Source organism: Lepidochelys olivacea, assembly GCF_965140295.1.
Source record: "Lepidochelys olivacea isolate rLepOli2 genome assembly, chromosome: 5".
NCBI classification, from domain to species: Eukaryota; Metazoa; Chordata; order Testudines; family Cheloniidae; genus Lepidochelys; species Lepidochelys olivacea.
Window position 1 is genome coordinate 76,621,499 of NC_140415.1, and position 20,318 is coordinate 76,641,816.

General features: G+C 43.8%; 1 protein-coding gene across 2 annotated transcripts in view; it reads left to right on the forward strand.

Moving 5' to 3' along the window:
- HSD17B4 (hydroxysteroid 17-beta dehydrogenase 4) overlaps window positions 1-20,318 on the forward strand; it is a 122,016-nt gene that overhangs the window by 89,715 nt on the left and 11,983 nt on the right. For both annotated transcript variants that reach the window (XM_084629269.1, XM_084629270.1), the window contains exons 21-22: window positions 2,764-2,853; window positions 13,414-13,552. In XM_084629269.1, the coding sequence (XP_084485395.1) occupies window positions 2,764-2,853; window positions 13,414-13,552 (229 nt within the window). The remainder of the gene's footprint in view (window positions 1-2,763; window positions 2,854-13,413; window positions 13,553-20,318) is intronic.

The window sequence follows — 20,318 nt, forward strand, 5'->3', positions numbered from 1 at the left end:
TGCTCACCACTGTGCACATATTAGGGAAAAAGACCCTACCAACTTTTTCAAGGATCTTATGTTCTGACCAGCAGATGGGCTTATCTCAAAGAGATACAAAACTCCTGGGGAAGAGAAAAGGAACCATGCATACATTTTGTTCACACACATGTAGATTGCTGGATTAAAGTTCATAGGCTTTCAGGAACAAGCAGCAGTTGGCATCCCAGACTTGCATTATCTCACCTTTAATTATTTTCAAAAGTTTCAACAAAGAATACTTATACATTAGTCTTAAATTTCAGCAAAGCACCAATGCAAATAGTAATGTATTCTAAAACGTTGTGTATAGGCCATCCTGTTATAGGTTTTACAAACCATCAGTAAGGATACAGTTTAGTCACGGAGGTCACAGAAGTCACTGATTCTGTAACTTTACCATACCTCCGTGTCGTCTTCTGCTTCACCTGGGACCGTGCCCCTCTGTCCCCACCCCCTTCCCCTGGTGTGGCTGGAGGTGGGGCTATGCTCCCCTGCCCCACACCTGGGGCTGGAGCCAGGACTGTGTGGGCCCCCTTCCCCCCACGGCTTCCACCATGGCTGTGTCAGTGCACCCTTGGCTGGAGCCATACAGGGCCGTGCATCTCTGCCCCACAACTTCCCAGGACCACAGCCGGGACCGTGCACCCCTATCCCACAGTTTCAGCCGTAGCTGTGAACACCCCCCTGTGGCTATAGCTGGGGCTCTGCACCCTTGGCTGTGGCCGGGATTGGAGCTGGGACCGTGTGCCCCTGCCCAGCAGTTGCGGCCAGCTCTAGAGCTAGTGCTGTGTACCCCAACACTCACTCTCCCCAGCCCTGCTCGTGGCTGCGGCAACTGGAGCTGGGTCTGGGTCTGGGTCCCTCCACCCCCACAGTGGTGGGGTGACTCCAGCTGTCATTCCTCCACCTCCCACCCAGTCCTGGTCCCCCCCCCCCCCCTGGTTATTTTTAGTCAAGTCACAGATAGGTCATGAGCTCCCGTGAATTTCTGTGAGCTGTCTGTGATTTTTACTAAAAATAACTGTGACAAAATCTTAACCTTAATGGTCAGTTACTTAATATTGGATTTATTAAATCATCTGTGTGAAAAGGTTCCAGGTCAGGATTTGTGATTACTGGGCCAATTGGAATACATGAAGCCTCTGTCTAAATATTTGTGATCTCTGCTTAGTTTCCCCTATCTATTTTATTTTGTAGCAAGAGGTAGCTTAGGTACCTGATAGTATAAATTACACATAGTCCCTGTCCCAAAGAGCTTATGCTTTCACATGGAATGCCTTGAAGGAAACAACAAAAGAAGGGGGAAGAATGGAGTCTTGTCAGTCAGATTCTGCAGTTATTCAACAACAACAGGCTTGTGCACAACATATTCGAACAAATACTATTTAAATGAATCTGTAGCTTCTCTTTAAAGAGGCAATGTCAAGTTGAAATCCAGTCCTTAGAAAAAAGGAGTTCTGTCATTTTTTTATCACTTCACAACAACGAATCTATTTTCCTATCAAAATATTTTAATTCTTCCCTGTTGCTGCCTTAAAGACCCACAAAAGGAGGGGAACAGTGAAACTGACTACACACAAAATGCTGTCAAAAGCATATATGCATAAAGTAAATAAATGGAAAAATAGAGCAAGATCTTTTCTCTTTGAACTATTTCAGGGCTTGTTTACACAAACATTTGTTTCATGGTAAGCTGGGGTGTGAATCTAGCCTGTCCTTGTGGAGCCTGCTGATGTGTATTAACAATTTGATAATGCGCTTTGATCGAGTCTTCTTTGAAACAGGACTAAATCAGAGTGCATCAAGGAAGTGTTAATGTGCATCAGTGGTGTCCATAGAGACAGCTAGTCCATAGTAGGCTAGTGCAGGGTAGATTCATGTCCCAGCTTGCTGTGAACTGATTATTTATGTAAACAAGTAACCTTAGCTGTCGTTTGAACAACAGAAGTACATTTTCAAATAGAAGCATGATTTTTAAGTTGATGGTGTCTTTTTAGGCCAAGGAGAAATATCTTTCCATATCCAAAAAAGTAAAGCTTAAAAATTCCTTAGAAGAGAAATAGAATTAAATCGCTCTAGCCATGCTTGTTAGATACTGTAGTAGCATGCTCTTAGTGCTCATTTGAACAGATAGTCTATTTGTAGGTAGAATGTCCTAGCATTGAGGCTACGTACTTGAAATAATTTGAACTGATAATTGAAGATGTAGTGCTCTCTAGTGGATAGAGCACTGGACCGGCACTCAAAAGAACTATCTGGGTTCCATTCCCAGCTCTGCCACTGGCCTGTTCAGTGAACCTAGGGAAATCACATCACCTCTGTGCCTCAGTTTGTAAAAGTTTATCCTTTTTAAAGCACTCTGAGATCTACTGAAGAAAAGCGCTATATAAGAGCTATTTTATTTGTGTCCTGCTATCATGGCCTTATCCAGAAAATCTGTGGTGGTAGTTTTAATAAAAAAACATCATAATAATAATATTTGGGCTTTCTTTATGCATCAAAACAAACATCATTGTTCTTTTTTAGGACTGTTTGTAAAAGCAATAATTTCTAATTTACTTCAAACATGATTTTCCTTTGTTTTTCTCTTTGCTGGAGCTTTTTAAGTTTTGTTTTCTAATCTGTGATGCAAGACATGAGGAAGATTGCTTGGTCGCTTTAAAATGTAGCTGTTTTGGTCATTATAACTCCTCTTTCTTTACTTGGCATGATCCACTCAGAATATGAATTTTCTTTTAACAGGTCAAAGAAACTGGAGAAGTTGCCATTGCAGGAGCATATGTAGATCTGACATCAATCCTTGATAAACCTTCAGCTAAAGACCCCATTAAGGTAGGGGAAAAAGACACTTAGATGGATCAACTTGTGGAGAAGCATACTTCTGTTTTACTTTTGAAAGAATGTACAAAATACTAGAATTTTGTAGCAGTCTCACAAGTGATATGAGATGAGTAAAGTAATACAGTAATACACAGGTAAGAGTTATTTAAACTTCTAGGTTCATTGATCTATTTGAGAAAATGTCCTGTATGGGTGTTCCAGTTTTGAAGTGCTTGGCAGCAATCTTAGCTATTCGGTTGTGAATCACCACATCTTATACAAAAGAAGCTACTAAGAACACACTAGAAAGTGAACTGGATGGTTGTGTAAGATCCACAGATATGAGCACCTGGTGGCTGAGCTCAAACTCAGTTGCACTATTAATGGCTGTGTCTACAATATGGGGACCTGTTTTTCTGGTGTAGACAAGACTTTGGAGAAAAAATACTGTGTACATTTAGAAATGAGTCACCTTTTATAGATTGAGGGGAAAATGGACAGAAAGACAGAGGAAGAGTTAAAGTCAAGATATACAATAGAGGAGGAGAAAGGTGGAAGGGGCAAATTAAAAAGAATACAAATAAAAAGTACTGAGAAATGTTTATTTTGTAGAAAAGGGTTGGAGGCTACTCAAGTGAATAACTCTCACCAAGGTGAGTAAGGGGTTCACAATCTAGCTCCTGCTATGTGTGTATAGGCATTTGCTTTGATGTACCTAGAACAGAGGTGGGCAAACTACGGCCTGCGGGCCACATCCAGCCTGCGGGACCCTCCTGCCCGGCCCCTGAGCTCCTGGCCCGGTTGTCTCGTCCCCAGCCCCTCCCCGGTTGTCTCCCCCTCCCCAACAGCCTCACCTCGCCATGCTGCTGGCACAATGCTTGGGGCAGTGAGCTTCTGGGGCAGCGCAGCTGCAGAGCCCAGCCTGACCCGGTGCTCTGTGCTGCGCGGTGGCGTGGCTGGCTCCAGCCAGGCTCCAGCCACCAGTGCTTCAGGCAGCGCGGTAAGGGGGCAGGAAGCAGCGGGGTTGGAAAGAGGGCAGGGGAGTTGGGACGGGGGGGCATGGACAGGGGTCAGAGTGGTCAGAGGACGGGGAACAGGGGGGTTGAATGGGGGTAGGGATCCCGGGGGGGGGCAGTCCAGAAGGAGGGGGGGTTGGATGGGGCGGCGGGGGGCAGTCGGGCAGGGTTCTGGAGGCAGTCAGGGGACAGGGAGAAGCGGGGGTTGGATGTGGCAGGGGACCTGGGGGGAGGGGGGGCAGTCAGGAAGGAGAGGAGGGGTTGGATGGGTTGGCAGGGGGCAGTCGGGGGGGGTGTGTGGATGGGGCGGGGGTTCTGGGGGGGCTTTCAGGGAACGGGGGGGTTGATGGGGCAGGAGTCTGGCGGGGGGACATCAGGAGGCGAGAAGCGGGGGGTGGGGGGATCTGGGGCGGGGGCTGGACCACGGCTGGCTGTTTGGGGAGGCACAGCCTCAGACCAAAAAGTTTGCCTGCCTCTGACCTAGATGTTATGATTGTCAGGGTGGGGCACAGACCAGATTGTGGATGGGAGAGTTGGGGTGCTAGTCTAGGCCTCTGAAGACCTGGGTTCAATTTCCTGCTTCACAATCATATTCCTGTGTGACCTTGGACAAGTAATTTATTTTCTGTGCCTCTGTTCGCCATCTGTAGAGTGGTGATAGTACTTCACTACCTCATGGGGGTTCTGAGGACAAATGCATTAAAGATTGTGAGGTGCTCAGATACTACGGAAATGGAATTATATAATACTTAAGACAAGTTCCTAGAAAACTCTTTCTCCTTACACCTTCTCAGCCTTTAAGTCATGTGGCATATTGGAGAGTCTCATCCTTCCTGTTTTAGATTTCTTTAATGGCATGATAATAAGCCAGGCATAGACAATCTTGTCCCCCATAGTGGTGTTCCTTGGTGTCTGTTCCCAGATTCATCCAGATTGTCTTCAGTACTACTGTGGCTAAATAGTTTGTTTCCATTTGTCTGCCTCACATTTGCATCTAATCACCCCCCATCAACCCATTCCAGTCCACATCTGCAATGCGCATACCTTTGGCAATTGTATACTGTCAGCAAAAATCCTTTGGAGATGTAACCCATTGTAGACGTCTTAGTTTGTCTTTAAGGTTGGCAAGGGTTGTTTTTTTGTATAGTTGTCCCTTAAAAGTACAGTATTTCTACTCCTTATCAGATTTGTCTTTTATCTGACAATAACGCCAATCTATCCCCAAAATGTATAAAAGAGTACAATAAAATATGGTAGGCTTAGAATTTGATGATCATAGCAATGACATTCTACCTTGTATTTCATGCCAAAGTATTGCTAAAGTTCCATTATAGCATATATCCTATATTATGTACAAGAATGATATGAAAAGAATATTAAAGCTACAAAATCAAGTACTCAGAAGTTAGGAAATGCCAGAATTAAGCTTGCCTGTGCCACCTCCCTGCTCTTAGTTCTGGTGCCTAGTGCTACATAGCACCCCCATTTTTATGGGGAGCAATTTCAGGGAAAATCCTGCTTATCCTCTGCAGTCCAGGGCTAGATCAGGCTCAGAACAGATGGAATGTTCAGAGAATGTAACTGTCAAACTTTAACACGTCTCTAAACAATGTCCGCAAACTGGGTTTCAGAGGCTTGTATCTTGGCTAAATTTGGACAGATTTTCAAAGGGATGACAAAAGGCACAGCTCTTTGACCAGAGGGATTTCTGTGCCAAATTTCTAGTCCCTGCTCCAGTGTGTGGAGTTGCTAGAGCTTCTCAGTGAAGTGGTTGTAATAATTTTTTAACATAGGCAAAACTGCTTACATTTCTCTGACCTTATTCTGAGAAATGGCTGAAGCATTTTTGCTCAAATTTTCCAAAATATTTCAGCCTGAGCTAGACAGCCATCATGGAAAACTTCAGCCTAAATGATTGAAGTTTGAAAAAGTTATAAGCAATTGAAAATGATGTGTTATAATGAAATGTGTCAGGCAATCTTAATTTTAGGCAATGCTCATTGCAACGCTTACAATATCCTGTGTGCTATGTACACCTAGGTACAGTAAGGTGAATAAAAGATATCATGGCACCTTTAACTCTGCCTTAGTTTGATAACTGGACTGTAGGATGAAATGTAATAGATAAAAATGTTAATATTGGAGCAGCTTCCTAAAATGTAAAAACTTATCCATTAAACCATGTATCTTTTCAAAAGCGACAAAGGCTTACAAATGACTAACTGGATGCAAAATGTAAATATTTAAATTTAGTTACATGCGTAGACTGTCGGTCTTTCATCAGCTGAGACTGAGCTGATCACAACATGTCTTCCAATCCTTCGTCACGCTTGTCCATATCTCCTTGTGAGGAAATCATCCCACCTCTTTGGAGGCTGATCGCATGGCCATTTTTGTTCTCATGGATACCACTCAGATAGAAATGTTGTTGCTGAGTCGGGCCACATGTCCCACCCACCGCACTTTGCTGAGCCTGCTTTCAACAATGTCTCTCACTCCAGACAGCTGCCAAATTATTTCGTTGGGGATGTGATTGCGGAGCAAAATGCCCAGAAATGTTCGTTCCATCTCCCTCTGTGTGACAGTTGATGTTCTTCAGTCTTTGTCAGCGACCATGTTTCGCTGCCATATAACATCGCTGGAAGCACAGTCAAGTTAAAAAGATTTGCACGAGTTGTTTTGCTGATCTTTCCTTGGAGGATGTCCTTGATGTCATTGAATGTGCACCATCCAGCTTTTTTTCTGCGCGATAGTTCGCCTTTCTGATCGAGGTGCATTTTGACTTCCTGGCCCAAATAAACGTATTTATCAACCTCTTGGATCTGCTCTCCTCCAAGTGATGTTTGGGTTCTTGGCAGACCATTTGATCTCATATATTTCGTTTTCGACCAGTTCATTTTTAATCCGACTTGACTACTTTTCATGTTCAGTTCTTTAAGCGTTCTCTCAAGCTGGGCTGTATTTTCAGCTATCAGTATGATATAATCTACGAACCTGAGATGGTTTATCCGCTCGCCGTTGATATTAATCCTGCCTTTCAAGTCTGCTCATCGAAAAACCAGTTCAAGACAGACTGTGAATAATTTTGGTGAAACTGTATCTTCTTGTTTCACTCCTTTCTTGATGGGGATTCGGAGGGGAGTATCGAACAGTGATATGTCCGTGCTGCAGCCAGAGTTCGCTTCCTTTAGTAATGTGATATATTTCATGCTGATGCCCTGTTCTGAAAGAGCTTCAAGAATGGCGTTAGTCTCTACGCTGAGGAACACCTTCTTGTAGTCCACGAAGGCAATGCACAAAAGGAACTTGTATTCCCTTGAACGCTCTAGTAGTTGGTTTAGAGTGAAGATGTGGTCTGTCATGCTGTAATTCCTTCAAAAGCCAGCCTGCTCTCTATGTTGCTGTTCATCCAGGTTTCATGACAGTTGATTTGTTATTATTTTAGTGAACAACTTGGAGATATGTGAAAGCAGGCAGATTGGGCGATAGTTCTTTAGATTTTCTCTATCGCCTTTCTTATGCAGCAAGATGGTATTGGACCCCGTCCAACTGGACGGGATCTTTTGGATTTCCAGGTAGCAGCTGAACCTTTGGGCGAGAGCTTTCCAAAGTTCCTGACCTCCCGCCTTAAGCACTTCTGCTATCAGACCGTCCTTGCCTGAAGCCTTCCCCTCTTTCATTTGATGGACTGCGTGACAGACTTCGCTGATGAGAACAGGGGGTATGTGTTCATCAGTTTGTTGAAGTGATGGCATTGGGACGTCTATACGGGATGCAAACAGCTGGGTATAGAAATCGCTGCAGATCGCCTCCATCTCTGTTTGATCGTTTACTGATTCATAGAATCATAGAATCATAGAATATCAGGGTTGGAAGGGACCCCAGAAGGTCATCTAGTCCAACCCCCTGCTCAAAGCAGGACCAATTCCCAGTTAAATCATCCCAGCCAGGGCTTTGTCAAGCCTGACCTTAAAAACCTCTAAGGAAGGAGATTCTACCACCTCCCTAGGTAACGCATTCCAGTGTTTCACCACCCTCTTAGTGAAAAAGTTTTTCCTAATATCCAATCTAAACCTCCCCCACTGCAACTTGAGACCATTACTCCTCGTTCTGTCATCTGCTACCATTGAGAACAGTCTAGAGCCATCCTCTTTGGAACCCCCTTTCAGGTAGTTGAAAGCAGCTATCAAATCCCCCCTCATTCTTCTCTTCTGCAGGCTAAACAATCCCAGCTCCCTCAGCCTCTCCTCATAACTCATGTGTTCCAGTCCCCTAATCATTTTTGTTGCCCTTCGCTGGACTCTCTCCAATTTATCCACATCCTTCTTGAAGTGTGGGGCCCAAAACTGGACACAGTACTCCAGATGAGGCCTCACCAATGTCGAATAGAGGGGAACGATCACGTCCCTCGATCTGCTTGCTATGCCCCTACTTATACATCCCAAAATGCCATTGGCCTTCTTGGCAACAAGGGCACACTGCTGACTCATATCCAGCTTCTCGTCCACTGTCACCCCTAGGTCCTTTTCTGCAGAACTGCTGCCTAGCCATTCGGTCCCTAGTCTGTAGCTGTGCATTGGGTTCTTCCGTCCTAAGTGCAGGACCCTGCACTTATCCTTATTGAACCTCATCAGATTCCTTTTGGCCCAATCTTCCAATTGGTCTAGGTCCTTCTGTATCCTATCCCTCCCCTCCAGCGTATCTACCACTCCTCCCAGTTTAGTATCATCCGCAAATTTGCTGAGAGTGCAATCCACACCATCCTCCAGATCATTTATGAAGATATTGAATAAAACCGGCCCCAGGACCGACCCTTGGGGCACTCCACTTGATACCGGCTGCCAACTAGACATGGAGCCATTGATCACTACCCGTTGAGCCCGACAATTTAGCCAGCTTTCTACCCACCTTATAGTGCATTCATCCAGCCCATACTTCCTTAACTTGCTGACAAGAATACTATGGGAGACCGTGTCAAAAGCTTTGCTAAAGTCAAGAAACAATACATCCACTGCTTTCCCTTCATCCACAGAACCAGTAATCTCATCATAAAAGGCGATTAGATTAGTCAGGCATGACCTTCCCTTGGTGAATCCATGCTGGCTGTTCCTGATCACTTTCCTCTCATGCAAGTGCTTCAGGATTGATTCTTTGAGGACCTGCTCCATGATTTTTCCAGGGACTGAGGTGAGGCTGACTGGCCTGTAGTTCCCAGGATCTTCCTTCTTCCCTTTTTTAAAGATTGGCACTACATTAGCCTTTTTCCAGTCATCCGGGACTTCCCCGGTTCGCCACGAGTTTTCAAAGATAATGGCCAGTGGCTCTGCAATCACAGCCGCCAATTCCTTCAGCACTCTCGGATGCAACTCGTCCGGCCCCATGGACTTGTGCACGTCCAGCTTTTCTAAATAGTCCCTAACCGCCTCTATCTCCACAGAGGGCTGGCCATCTCTTCCGCATTTTGTGATGCCCAGCGCAGCAGTCTGGGAGCTGACCTTGTTAGTGAAAACAGAGGCAAAAAAAGCATTGAGTACATTAGCTTTTTCCACATCCTCTGTCACTAGGTTGCCTCCCTCATTCAGTAAGGGGCCCACACATTCCTTGGCTTTCTTCTTGTTGCCAACATACCTGAAGAAACCCTTCTTGTTACTCTTGACATCTCTGGCTAGCTGCAGCTCCAGGTGCGATTTGGCCCTCGTGATAACATTCCTACATGCCCGAGCAATATTTTTATACTCTTCCCTGGTCATATGTCCAACCTTCCACTTCTTGTAAGCTTCTTTTTTATGTTTAAGATCCGCTAGGATTTCACCATTAAGCCAAGCTGGTCGCCTGCCATATTTACTATTTTTTCGACTCATCGGGATGGTTTGTCCCTGTAACCTCAACAGGGATTCCTTGAAATACAGCCAGCTCTCCTGGACTCCTTTCCCCTTCAAGTTAGTCCCCCAGGGGATCCTGGCCATCCGTTCCCTGAGGGAGTCGAAGTCTGCTTTCCTGAAGTCCAGGGTCCGTATCCTGCTGCTTCTCTGTCCTTCAAAACAGATAATGATGACCTGTACAATGCCAGTTCCCGTTTGCATTTTTTGAGACTTTTAGGATCTTCAGCAGCCTTTAGGAGCTTTTCGGTTCGAAATTTCTCGAAGTCTTCCTTCAACTTCATTCGTATGAGCTTGCAGAGAAGGGAGAACTCAAGCCTGTCGCTGCCATTTCTTTTCATTGTCCTCCTCTTCTCCATAAAGTCTTTGTCCTCTCCGAGATTCTTCCGCAAGCTCTTCTTGGTCTTTCACGCTCAGCTGATTTCACACACCATTTCAGTCTCTTACTAAAGTTCTCATAATCGTCGTCGCAGTTGTCCAGGAGGCTCCAGTCTTTCCTAGAAATGTTTTCCTTCGGGATTGCCTCATTGAAAGCTACCATTTCGTGCCTTCTGTTCTCCATACACAGCGCCTTTTTCTCCACATTCACACAGTGAATGAGAGTCAGGCTGTCAGTAGGTGATGGTCGCTACCGATATTGAATGATGGCACTACTGAAATATCCTGCACAACGTGTCGTCTATCAATCAGAAAGTAATCAATTTCATTTTTTGTCTTCGTGTTTGGTGCAATCCAGGTCCATCTTCTGTTGGCCTCCTTTTGGTACCAGGTGTTACCAATGAACATTTTCCTCATTTCTGCCAATATAGCTAGTCATTCTCTGATACCATACCTTCCTATGAACTTTACACCCTCTCTCCATCTTCCAACCTTGGCGTTAAAATCTCCCATCACAATCGTATAATGTGGAACTCCGAGCGAGGGTTTCCCCCAGTTCCTGATAAAATTCTTCTACATCATCATCTTCGCATGCACTTAGAGGAGTATAGATCTCGATGATTTTGAGGGTACTATTTTGGTTCAGTCGGAGGTAAAGCACCCCAATACGCGATGACTTCAAATGGCTTGAGACAATTTTCAAAGACCGTTTCTTGTTTATGATGAATCCGACTTCTCTAGCTGTCCTCATGCCTTCTCCTTTTCCTAGAATGACCATGCTTCCATCCCTCCAGCTGACCTCCATCTCCTTCTTTTGTCATGTTTCGCAAAGACCCAGCACATCGCAGGCTGTTTTTGCCTTTTCCTCCATGAGATGGTTTATCGATTCCTCCCTCGTCAGTGTTCTGCAGTTGTAAGTGCACACTGAGAGAGTTGTTCGGTTTCCTTTTGGCGACCTGGCACCTGAGATTTTTTGCAGCCTCTTGTCATTCGAATGCCTCACTGCCTCCGAAGTGGGGATTGAGGAACATGCAGAGAACGGAGACTTGGTTTTCCATGTTGTTCTAGCCATTGTTTTCGGCCACAGGCTGGCTGGGCTGTCAGCGGGGCATTTACCTCCTCAATTTAGCTAGTTTACAGCCTTAGGAAGAGGGATTATACACCTCTCCACAGAGGAAACAACCCCCTCGCTGGGCTGACAGTCCCGACACCTTGATAGCATGGTTAGACCTGCCGGAGAATATACTCTGCTACCATCGCTGTCGAACAGCCACGTTGTGGCGTCAAGGTAGGATTTGCAGTAGTTACATAATAGCTTAAATTTACCATTAGTCAAACAGTTTGACACCAAAAATACTGAATATATGCTATATCTTTGACTGTCCACGGCGAAATGAATACACTGAAACCTTATAAATCAATCTATTTTTTGAAAGTTAATATGTTGAAAATAAAGGCAACCCATTTTTTAGATGATGCCTTATTCTATAACTAGTGTACATAATGCATTGTGGGGCAGAAGCCATGATTACACTTCAGGTAAATTGAAAGGTAATTTATAAGGCTTAAATATATGCTTTCACTTCAGGATTATTTAAATTACAAAGATAAATCGCAAGAACTATAGAGGTAATTTGTGAAATCGTTCTCAGGAACAATTCCACAAAAAAAAATGTTTTTTTCAGGTAGAATTTACCATCTAAAGTAGACGTGCTGGATGTGATTATTGTGTGTGGAAGGAGACATATCTCTATTATACAGTAACTCCTCACTTAACATCCTAGTTATGTTATTGAAAAATGGAACTTTAAGCGAATCCAATTTCCCCATAAGAATGAATGTAAATTAGGGGGGTTAGGTTCCAGGGTAATTTTTTTCACCAGACAAAAGACATTATATACATGTATAGTAAAAGTTTTACATAATTTTAAACAATTACTTTAATACCAATGAGGATTGTGAAGCTTGGTTGAGGCAGGGGTGTAGTGGGCTCAGGGCACAGGGGCTTGCCCCGCTTCTCCTGCTGTGTGGGGGCAGAGGGGCTTGCTCCGCTTCACCCACTGGGCATTCCAGCTAGGGAGCAGGGTGGAGGCGCAGGGGCTTGCCCTGTTCGGCCCACCCAGCACTCCTCCTGGGGAACGAGGTGGAGGTGTGGGGGCTTGCCCTGTTCCGCCCTGGCTCATGCTAAGGAGCGGGGTTGGGGCGCAAGGACTTGTCCTGCTCTATCTGCCCAACATTCAAGCTGGGGGGCAGGCAAGCCCCTGCACCAAACAAAATTATAAATTAATCCACGGGTATCTGCTTTATATTCGCGGATATCTGTGAACCATTTCTGTGGATAGCAGCACTGATGCAGATACAAATTTTGTATCCACGCAGGGCTCTGATGGTAAGACTTGGGTAGGCAGCTGTGAGGAACTGCAGTGCAAGGCCAGGGGGGCAGGGACGCTGGGCGGGGGCTGCTTGGGCCCCACACCCAGGGCAGGTGGAGTATCTGCACGGCTCCCCACAGCTGCCCGCCCGGCTGTTATAGTGGCCAGGCTGCAGCTCTGAGCTGCCCTGCCACCCCTCCTCCCCCACCAGAGCTGGGTCTGGGAGAGCCGCGCTGTTAGCTGCGGGGAGCCTGGGTCTCTCCACCTGCCTTGGGCGGGGGGGGCTGGGACGGGGGCGGCTCACGTCCCCAGCCCAGGGTAGGTGGAGGGTCTGCCGGCTTCCTACATCTACCAACGTGGCTCTCCCCATCCTGGCTCTGGCCGGGGAGGTGGGCGGTTCAGAGCCACAGCCTGGCCATGGTAAGAGTTTGCCCGAGGGAGGTGGTGGGGTGGCTGAGAACAGCCCCTGATTTTGTCCCCGCCCCCCAGGCTCCCTGCCTGGCCAAGGGCAGGTGGCGGGTCCACGACTGCATGTGGGCTGCCCATGTGGGTCTCTCTGGCTGGTCTCCAGCAGGGAGGTGCATCGGAGCCTCAGCCTGGCCCTCAGTGTAGAGCCCCGCAAATCTGCGGATATCTGCAGATAATTTTTTGCGGATAGCGCATGGGATGCCAATACACATTTGTGTGTCAGCGCAGGGTTCTAGTTATAAGGGAACATTGCGGGACTTTAAAGGAGTATGTTCTCTAATAGGTCAGCGACCTAAGGGTGAAACGACGTTAACCGGGAGGATGTCAAGTGAGGAGTTACTGTATTGTAATCACTTTGCAGAATAGACTTCTCTGGATGCTGTGTTTGAACTGTAGTTATACTTTTATTACCTTTTAATGTACCTTTCCATTTAAAACTGTATGTACTTTATTTTATAGGCGTCAGGGCTGCAGAGTGATCTTGTGTTTGAAGAAATTGGTCGCCGCATCAAAGAGGTTGGAAATCAGCTGGTAAAGAAAGTAAATGCCATATTCCAGTGGGACATCACTAAAGGTGGAGAGACAGCAGCACAATGGAGTGAGTCATAGGCTTGTTTATATAATGCCCTGATGCATTTTTTTAATGAAGTGAGGTGAGTTATACTCCCGCCAGTTAAGACCTGCTATTTTAAAGGTAAGCAGAAGTAATAGATGGGAGCACTCATTAGGGCTTGAAAATGCAAATGTGTATTGCACAAGTGACAGTTTTTGCGAATGGGTGGGATAATGTTCCATAATAGTAGTTAATAACCCTTCTAAAAACTTAGCTATATACCTTGCCTATTTGGGTGTATGTAGAGACAAGTTGTCCTATAAACATTTGTTCTTAAGATGTTTCCACTCATGTATTTTCTTTGGAACAATGTACCGTTTTAACCAAGTCTTTCCGATTCAGAGTCTGTGGGATTAAAGTTTGCTAAAGTTTTACGCATTTTTACCTCTTCTCAAGAAAATGTCTAGATTGCTTTATGGATGCCAAAGCTTTTAATTGCAACAACTTTGTGCTTTAAGATCTTTAATTTGGATAAAAAGAACAGGAGTACTTTTGGCATCTTAGAGACTAACAAATTTGCTCTAATAAATTTGTTAGTCTCTAAGGTGCCACAAGTACTCCTGTTCTTTTTGCGGATACAGTCTTAACACAGCTGTTACTCTAAAATGTTAATTTGGATAGTTAGATAAGGAAAATCTATGTTTCTACAGGGTTTTTAAATAAATTTCTCACTTTTCTTTGGTTGTTTTTTTTGTTTTTCTCTTTCTCTGATGTTCTGTTTTCAAGGATACATATTTCTGTAAAACGTAAAATCTTTTTCTTACTCAGATGAATGAATGTCAGGGATCTGTGGAATTACTGTTTATTTTGCCTCCTTGTCTAGGATGGTCTGTTAGAGGGATACAAAATTTTGTCCCAAGGCCACACTGGCAGTTTACCAGAAGCCCCACAGTCATACATAATATGCATAAAATTAAGTAGATTTAATTAAGTAGATTAATTTCCCACACTTTTTTATGTGGATGTGCAACTCTCAGAGCCTACAATCCTCAGTTTGTAATGCTTCATCTTAATTTGCCTGGGCACTTGGAGCAAAATGAAAGCTTGCACAGTGGGAACTGTATTCATAGATTCATAGATATTAAGGTCAGAAGGGACCATTATCATCACCTAGTCTAACCTCCTGCACAATGCAGGCCACTGAATCTCACCCATCCACTCCTGCAATAAACCTCTCACCTATGTCTGAGCTATTGAAGTCCTCAAATCATGGTTTAAAGACTTCAAGGTGCAGAGAATCCTCCAGCAAGTGACCCGTACCCAGTGCTGCAGAGGAAGGCGAAAAACCCCCAGGGCCTCTTCCAATCTGCCCTGGAGGAAAATTCCTTCTTGACCCCAAATATGGTGATCAGCTGAACCCTGAGCATGTGGGCAAGATTCCCCAGCCAGATACTCAGGAAAGAATTCTCTGTAGTAACTCAGATCCCACCCCATCTAACATTCCATCACAGGCCTTTGGGCCTATTTACCATGAATAGTTAAAGATCAATTAATTTCCAAAGTCATGTTATCCCACTATACCTTCTCCTCCATAAATTTATCGAGTTTAATCTTGAAGCCAGATAGGTCTTTTGCCCCCACTGCTTCCCTTGGAAGGCTGTTCCAGAACTTCACTACTCTGATGGTTAGAAACCTTCTAATTTCAAGTCTAAACTTCCTGATGGCCAGTTTATATCCATTTGTTCTTGTGTCCACATTGGTACTGAGCTTAATTAATTCCTCTCACTCTCTGGTATTTATCCCTCCGATATATTTATAGAGAGCAATCATATCTCCCCTCAGCCTTCTTTTGGTTAGGCTAAACAAGCCAACCTCCTTAAGTCTCCTTTCATAAGACAGATTTTCCATTCCTCGGATCATCCTAGTAGCCCTTCTCTGTACCTGTTCCAGTTTGAATTCATCCTTCTTAAACATGGGAGACCAGAACTGCACACAGTATTCCAGGTGAGGTCTCACCAGTGCCTTGTATAATGGTACTGACACCTCCTTATCTCTACCGGAAATACCTCGCCTGACACATCCCAAGACCGCATTAGCTTTTTTCACGGCCATATCACATTGGCGGCTCATAGTCATCCTGTGGTCAACCAATACTCCAAGGTCCTTCTCCTCTTCCGTTACTTCTAACTGATGTGTCTCCAGTTTATAATTAAAATTCTTGTTATTAATCCCTAAATGGGTGACCTTGCACTTCTCACTATTAAATTTCATCCTATTACTATTACTCCAGTTTACAAGGTCATCCAGATCCTCCTGTATGATATCCCGGTCCTTCTCTAAATTGGCAATACCTCCCAGCTTTGTATCATCCACAAACTTTATTAGTACACTCCCACTTTTTGTGCTGAGGTCTGTAAAAAAAGATTAAATAAGATTGGTCCCAAAACCAATCCCTGAGGAACTCCACTGGTAACCTCCCTCCAGCCTGACAGTTCACCTTTCAGTATGACCTGCTGTAGTCTCCCCTTTAACCAATTCCTTATCCACCTTTCAATTTTCATATTGATCCCCATCTTTTCCAGTTTAACTAATAATTCCCCATGTGGCACCGTATCAAACGCCTTACTGAAATTGAGGTAAATTAGATCCACTGCGTTTCCTTTGTCTAAAAAATCTGTTACTTTCTCAAAGAAGGAGATCAGGTTGGTTTGGCACGATCTACCTTTTGTAAAACCACATTGTATTTTGTCCCATTTACCATTGACCTCAATGTCCTTACCTGCTTTCTCCTTCAAATTTTTTTCCAAGAGCTTGCATACTACAGATGTCAAACTAACAGGCCTGTAGTTACCCGAATCACTTTTTTTTCCTTTCTTAAAAATAGGAACTATATTAGCAATTCTCCAGTCATACGGTACAACCCCCGAGTTTACAGATTCAATACAAATTCCTGCTAATGGGCTTGAAATTTCATGTGCCAATTCCTTTAATATTCTTGGATGAAGATTGTCTGGGCCCCCCGATTTAGTCCCATTAAGCTGTTTGAGTTTCACTTCTACCTCAGATATGGTAATATCTACCTCCATATCCTCATTCCCATTTGTCATGCTACCATTATCCCTTAAGATCCTCTTTAGCCTTATTAAAGACTGAGGCCAAGTGTTTGTTTAGATATTGGGCCATGCCTAGATTATCCTTAACCTCTACTCTATCCTCAGTGTTTAGCGGTCCCACTTCTTCTTTCTTTATTTTCTTCTTATTTATATGGCATTAGAACCTTTTACTATTGGTTTTAATTCCCTTTGCAGGGTCCAACTCTACTTGACTTTTAGCCTTTCTCACTTTATTCCTACATGTTCTGACCTCAATCAGGTAGCTTTCCTTGCTGATCCCTCCCATCTTCCACTCCCTGTATGCTTTCTGTTTTTTCTTAATCACTTCTCTGAGATGCTTGCTCATCCAGCTTGGTCTACAACTCCTACCTATGAATCTTTTCCCCTTTCTTGGGATACAAGCTTCTGATAGCTTCTGCAGCTTTGATTTGAAGTAATCCCAGGCCTCCTCCGCCTTTAGATCCATACATTCTTCAGCCCAATCCACTTCCCTGACTAATTTCCTTAATTTTTGAGAGTCAGCCCTTTTGAAATCAAAAACCCTTGTCGTAGATTTATTTTTGTTTATCCTTCCGTTCAGTTTGAACTGAATTAGCTCATGATCACTTGAACCAAGGTTGTCCCCTACAACAATTTCTTCTATGAGGTCCTCACTACTCACCAAAACCAAATCTAAAATGGCATCCCCTCTAGTCGGTTCAGCAACTACTTGATGAAGGAATCCATCAGCTATCGCATCTAGGAAAATCTGAGCCCTATTATTATTACTAGCACTTGTCCTCCAGTCTATATCTGGGAAGTTAGTCTCCCATGATCACGCAGTTTCCATTAGTATTTACTTCATTCAAAACATTAAAGAGGGCTCTATCCATACCCAAATTAGATCCTGGCGGTCTATAGCACACCCCAAGCACTATCACAGGGGGGGCTCTAGTAGTTTTCTTCCCCAATGTGATCTTTGCCCAGATGGACTCTGTCTTATCCATTCCATCGCTTCTTATTTCTTCACATTCTGTAGTCTGTGTGTGCTATACCATCTCAAGTTGAGGGAGGCTGGTGGAGTTTTTTGGGTTATATTTGGTCATTGGGCTTCATTTTGATCACATATCACCATTTTTATCTAACAGTAATTCTGGGAGGCTTTAAGAGCCCTCCATAAATCAGCTCTTTCTCTAAATTATTTAAGAAACTATTCCGTCTCTCTGATTTGCAGGGAGAAAGGTGTAGTTACTTTTGTAATTTCCCTTCCCCTCTTCCCAGTTCTTTGCATTTGAGATTCTGACTAACAAGGCTTCTGCTAGTGGGCAGACATCATGCTGAATATTGAACCAGTGTGGCTTGACAGCTGTTTTTTACCTTTCTGGCATAGCGAGCTGTCCTTGGAGAAGATGAATAAGCTGCACTGAGATAACAGTGGTGATAAATGCATTAAAAATACAGTGGAACACCATTTATCCAATCTAATTGGGACCAGGGCAAGATCAGATAATCAAATATTCAGATAACCCGGAGAATGGGCAAAGAGCTTCAGCCCTGTCAGTGGGGCTTAGGTTGTCAACCTTGATTCGGTTAATACGGAGAGCCAGATAAACGGAGGCTCGGATAAATGGGGTTCTACTGTACCTAAATAGATTACATTAAGTTCTCCAGAAGCCAAAAATCTTTCTTTAAATCAAAATAGGAGGAAGGCAGATTTTACAAGGTTCAACCTTGAGGACTTCCTGCCTACAAAGAATCAAATTGGAGAAATGATCTGAAATAAATAGGATGAAATTCAATAAGGACAAATGCCACATACTACACTTAGAAAGGAATAATCGAATGCACAAATACAAAATGGGAAGTGATTGCCTAGGAAGGAGAATTTCAGAAAAGGATTTTGGAGTTATACTGAATCACAAACTAAATATGAATCAATCTACTCAGCACTGATAAGTCCTCAGGTAAAAGTTCTGGACACCACACTTCAGGGAAGATGTGGACAAATTGGAGGAAGTTCAGGGGAGAGCAACAAAAATGATGAAATGACCTATGATGAAAGATTGGAAAAACTGTGTATGTTTAGTCTGGAGAAGAGAAGACTGAGAGGGGAAATAAGTCTTCAAGTATGTAAAAGATTCCTATAAAAAGGAAGGTGATAAATTGTTCTCCTTATCCACTGAGGATAGGACAAGAAGTAGTGGGCTTAAATTCAGCAAGGGAGATTTAGGTTAGACATTAGGAAAAATGTCTTAACTGTAAGGGTAATTAAGTACTGGAACAAATTGCCTAGGGAAGGTGTGGAATCTCCGTCACTGGAGGTGTTTAAGAACAGGTTAGACAAACACCTGTCAGGGATTGTCTAGATAATACTTAGTTCTGCTTCAGTGCAGGGGATCAGACTAGATGACCTGTTGAGGTCCCTTCCAGTGCTACGTTTTAATGATTTTGTATTTGTCACTCTTGATCACTCCTCCAATCTCCAACAATTTCCTACTTTTGCACCCTTATATGAATTCAATTTATCAAATTATGGCTGTGTTCCAAAAAGCAACGTGAGATTTAAAAGCACTGCTTTACTGTATTAACGCTTGTATCCTTTAATGATACCTATTAAAAATACCAGTGTCAAACAGCAAAACACTTCACGTGGAAGCCTCTGTATCATGCTGTGTGTTCAGGCTCTTGGGCAGCATTCACCTCGTACTCCCTGTCAGTCCCTGGCCTGGGTTGGGGAAGCTAATGATCCAACCAGCGGACCTTCAGTGATGAATCCTGGTCACATGCCACCTGAGGCACATTGCGCATATGCAAAGAAGAATAGGGGTCTTGGCTGCATTGAGTATGTGGCATCCATAAAGTATGGTCTTACTACAAAGGACACTAGGAGCATAAGAAACTGAAGCTAAATTAGTAAGGCTGAGTGACAGAATGTTAACAGTCACAGTTAGTGATTTTTCACTCTTATTACCCTATCTGAAAAATTAAGTGGCTTTTGCCGTCTTACTCAGAAGATGATTTAAAAGTTTATTCAAAGTCACCAATTTATTATAATCCCTTCTTAATTTCTGAACCACCATGCTTTGTGGTCTTGTGGAGATATCCCTTACTAACAAGGGAACATAACTGGTCCTTTAATCATAACCTCCACCTCTTCTGCACCAGGTGATCCCAGCTACCAGAGAGAATCAGGCCATTTCTTTGGGGTTTGAAAATGTTTTAGCAGGTTTTGCTTCTGTTTTTAATTTTCACTTACTTCCTGGTGCTGACCAGGACTAGGGGCTTGATTCAGAGCCCACCAAAGTCAATGGAAAGAGTCTCTCTAACTTCAGTGGGGTTTGGATTAGGCCACAGAAGCAGTGATATCAAAACACCCTGGACTCTGTGTGAGAGACTCCCATTTTTTCAGTATTTTTTACCCCACAAATACCAGGACTCATTGTAGGCAGAACTGGGGTAAACACATAAAGTTTGCTGACAATTCTCCATTATAAATCCCCTCAACCATTTGAGCTGAAATTTTCCATGCATGGTCTGTGCCTCACATTGACTTTTTTAATAGTTTCAGTGCAAACAGTTCAGCTGTTTCTGCGAAGGATAAAGAAAATCAGTAATTTTGCTAATGTTAACATTTTCTAACCACTTCTTTGAAGAGCACTAGTGCTTCCATGGATTGCAGCAGGAACTTAACATTTGGCAAGGAGCTAATTCTGAAGTCA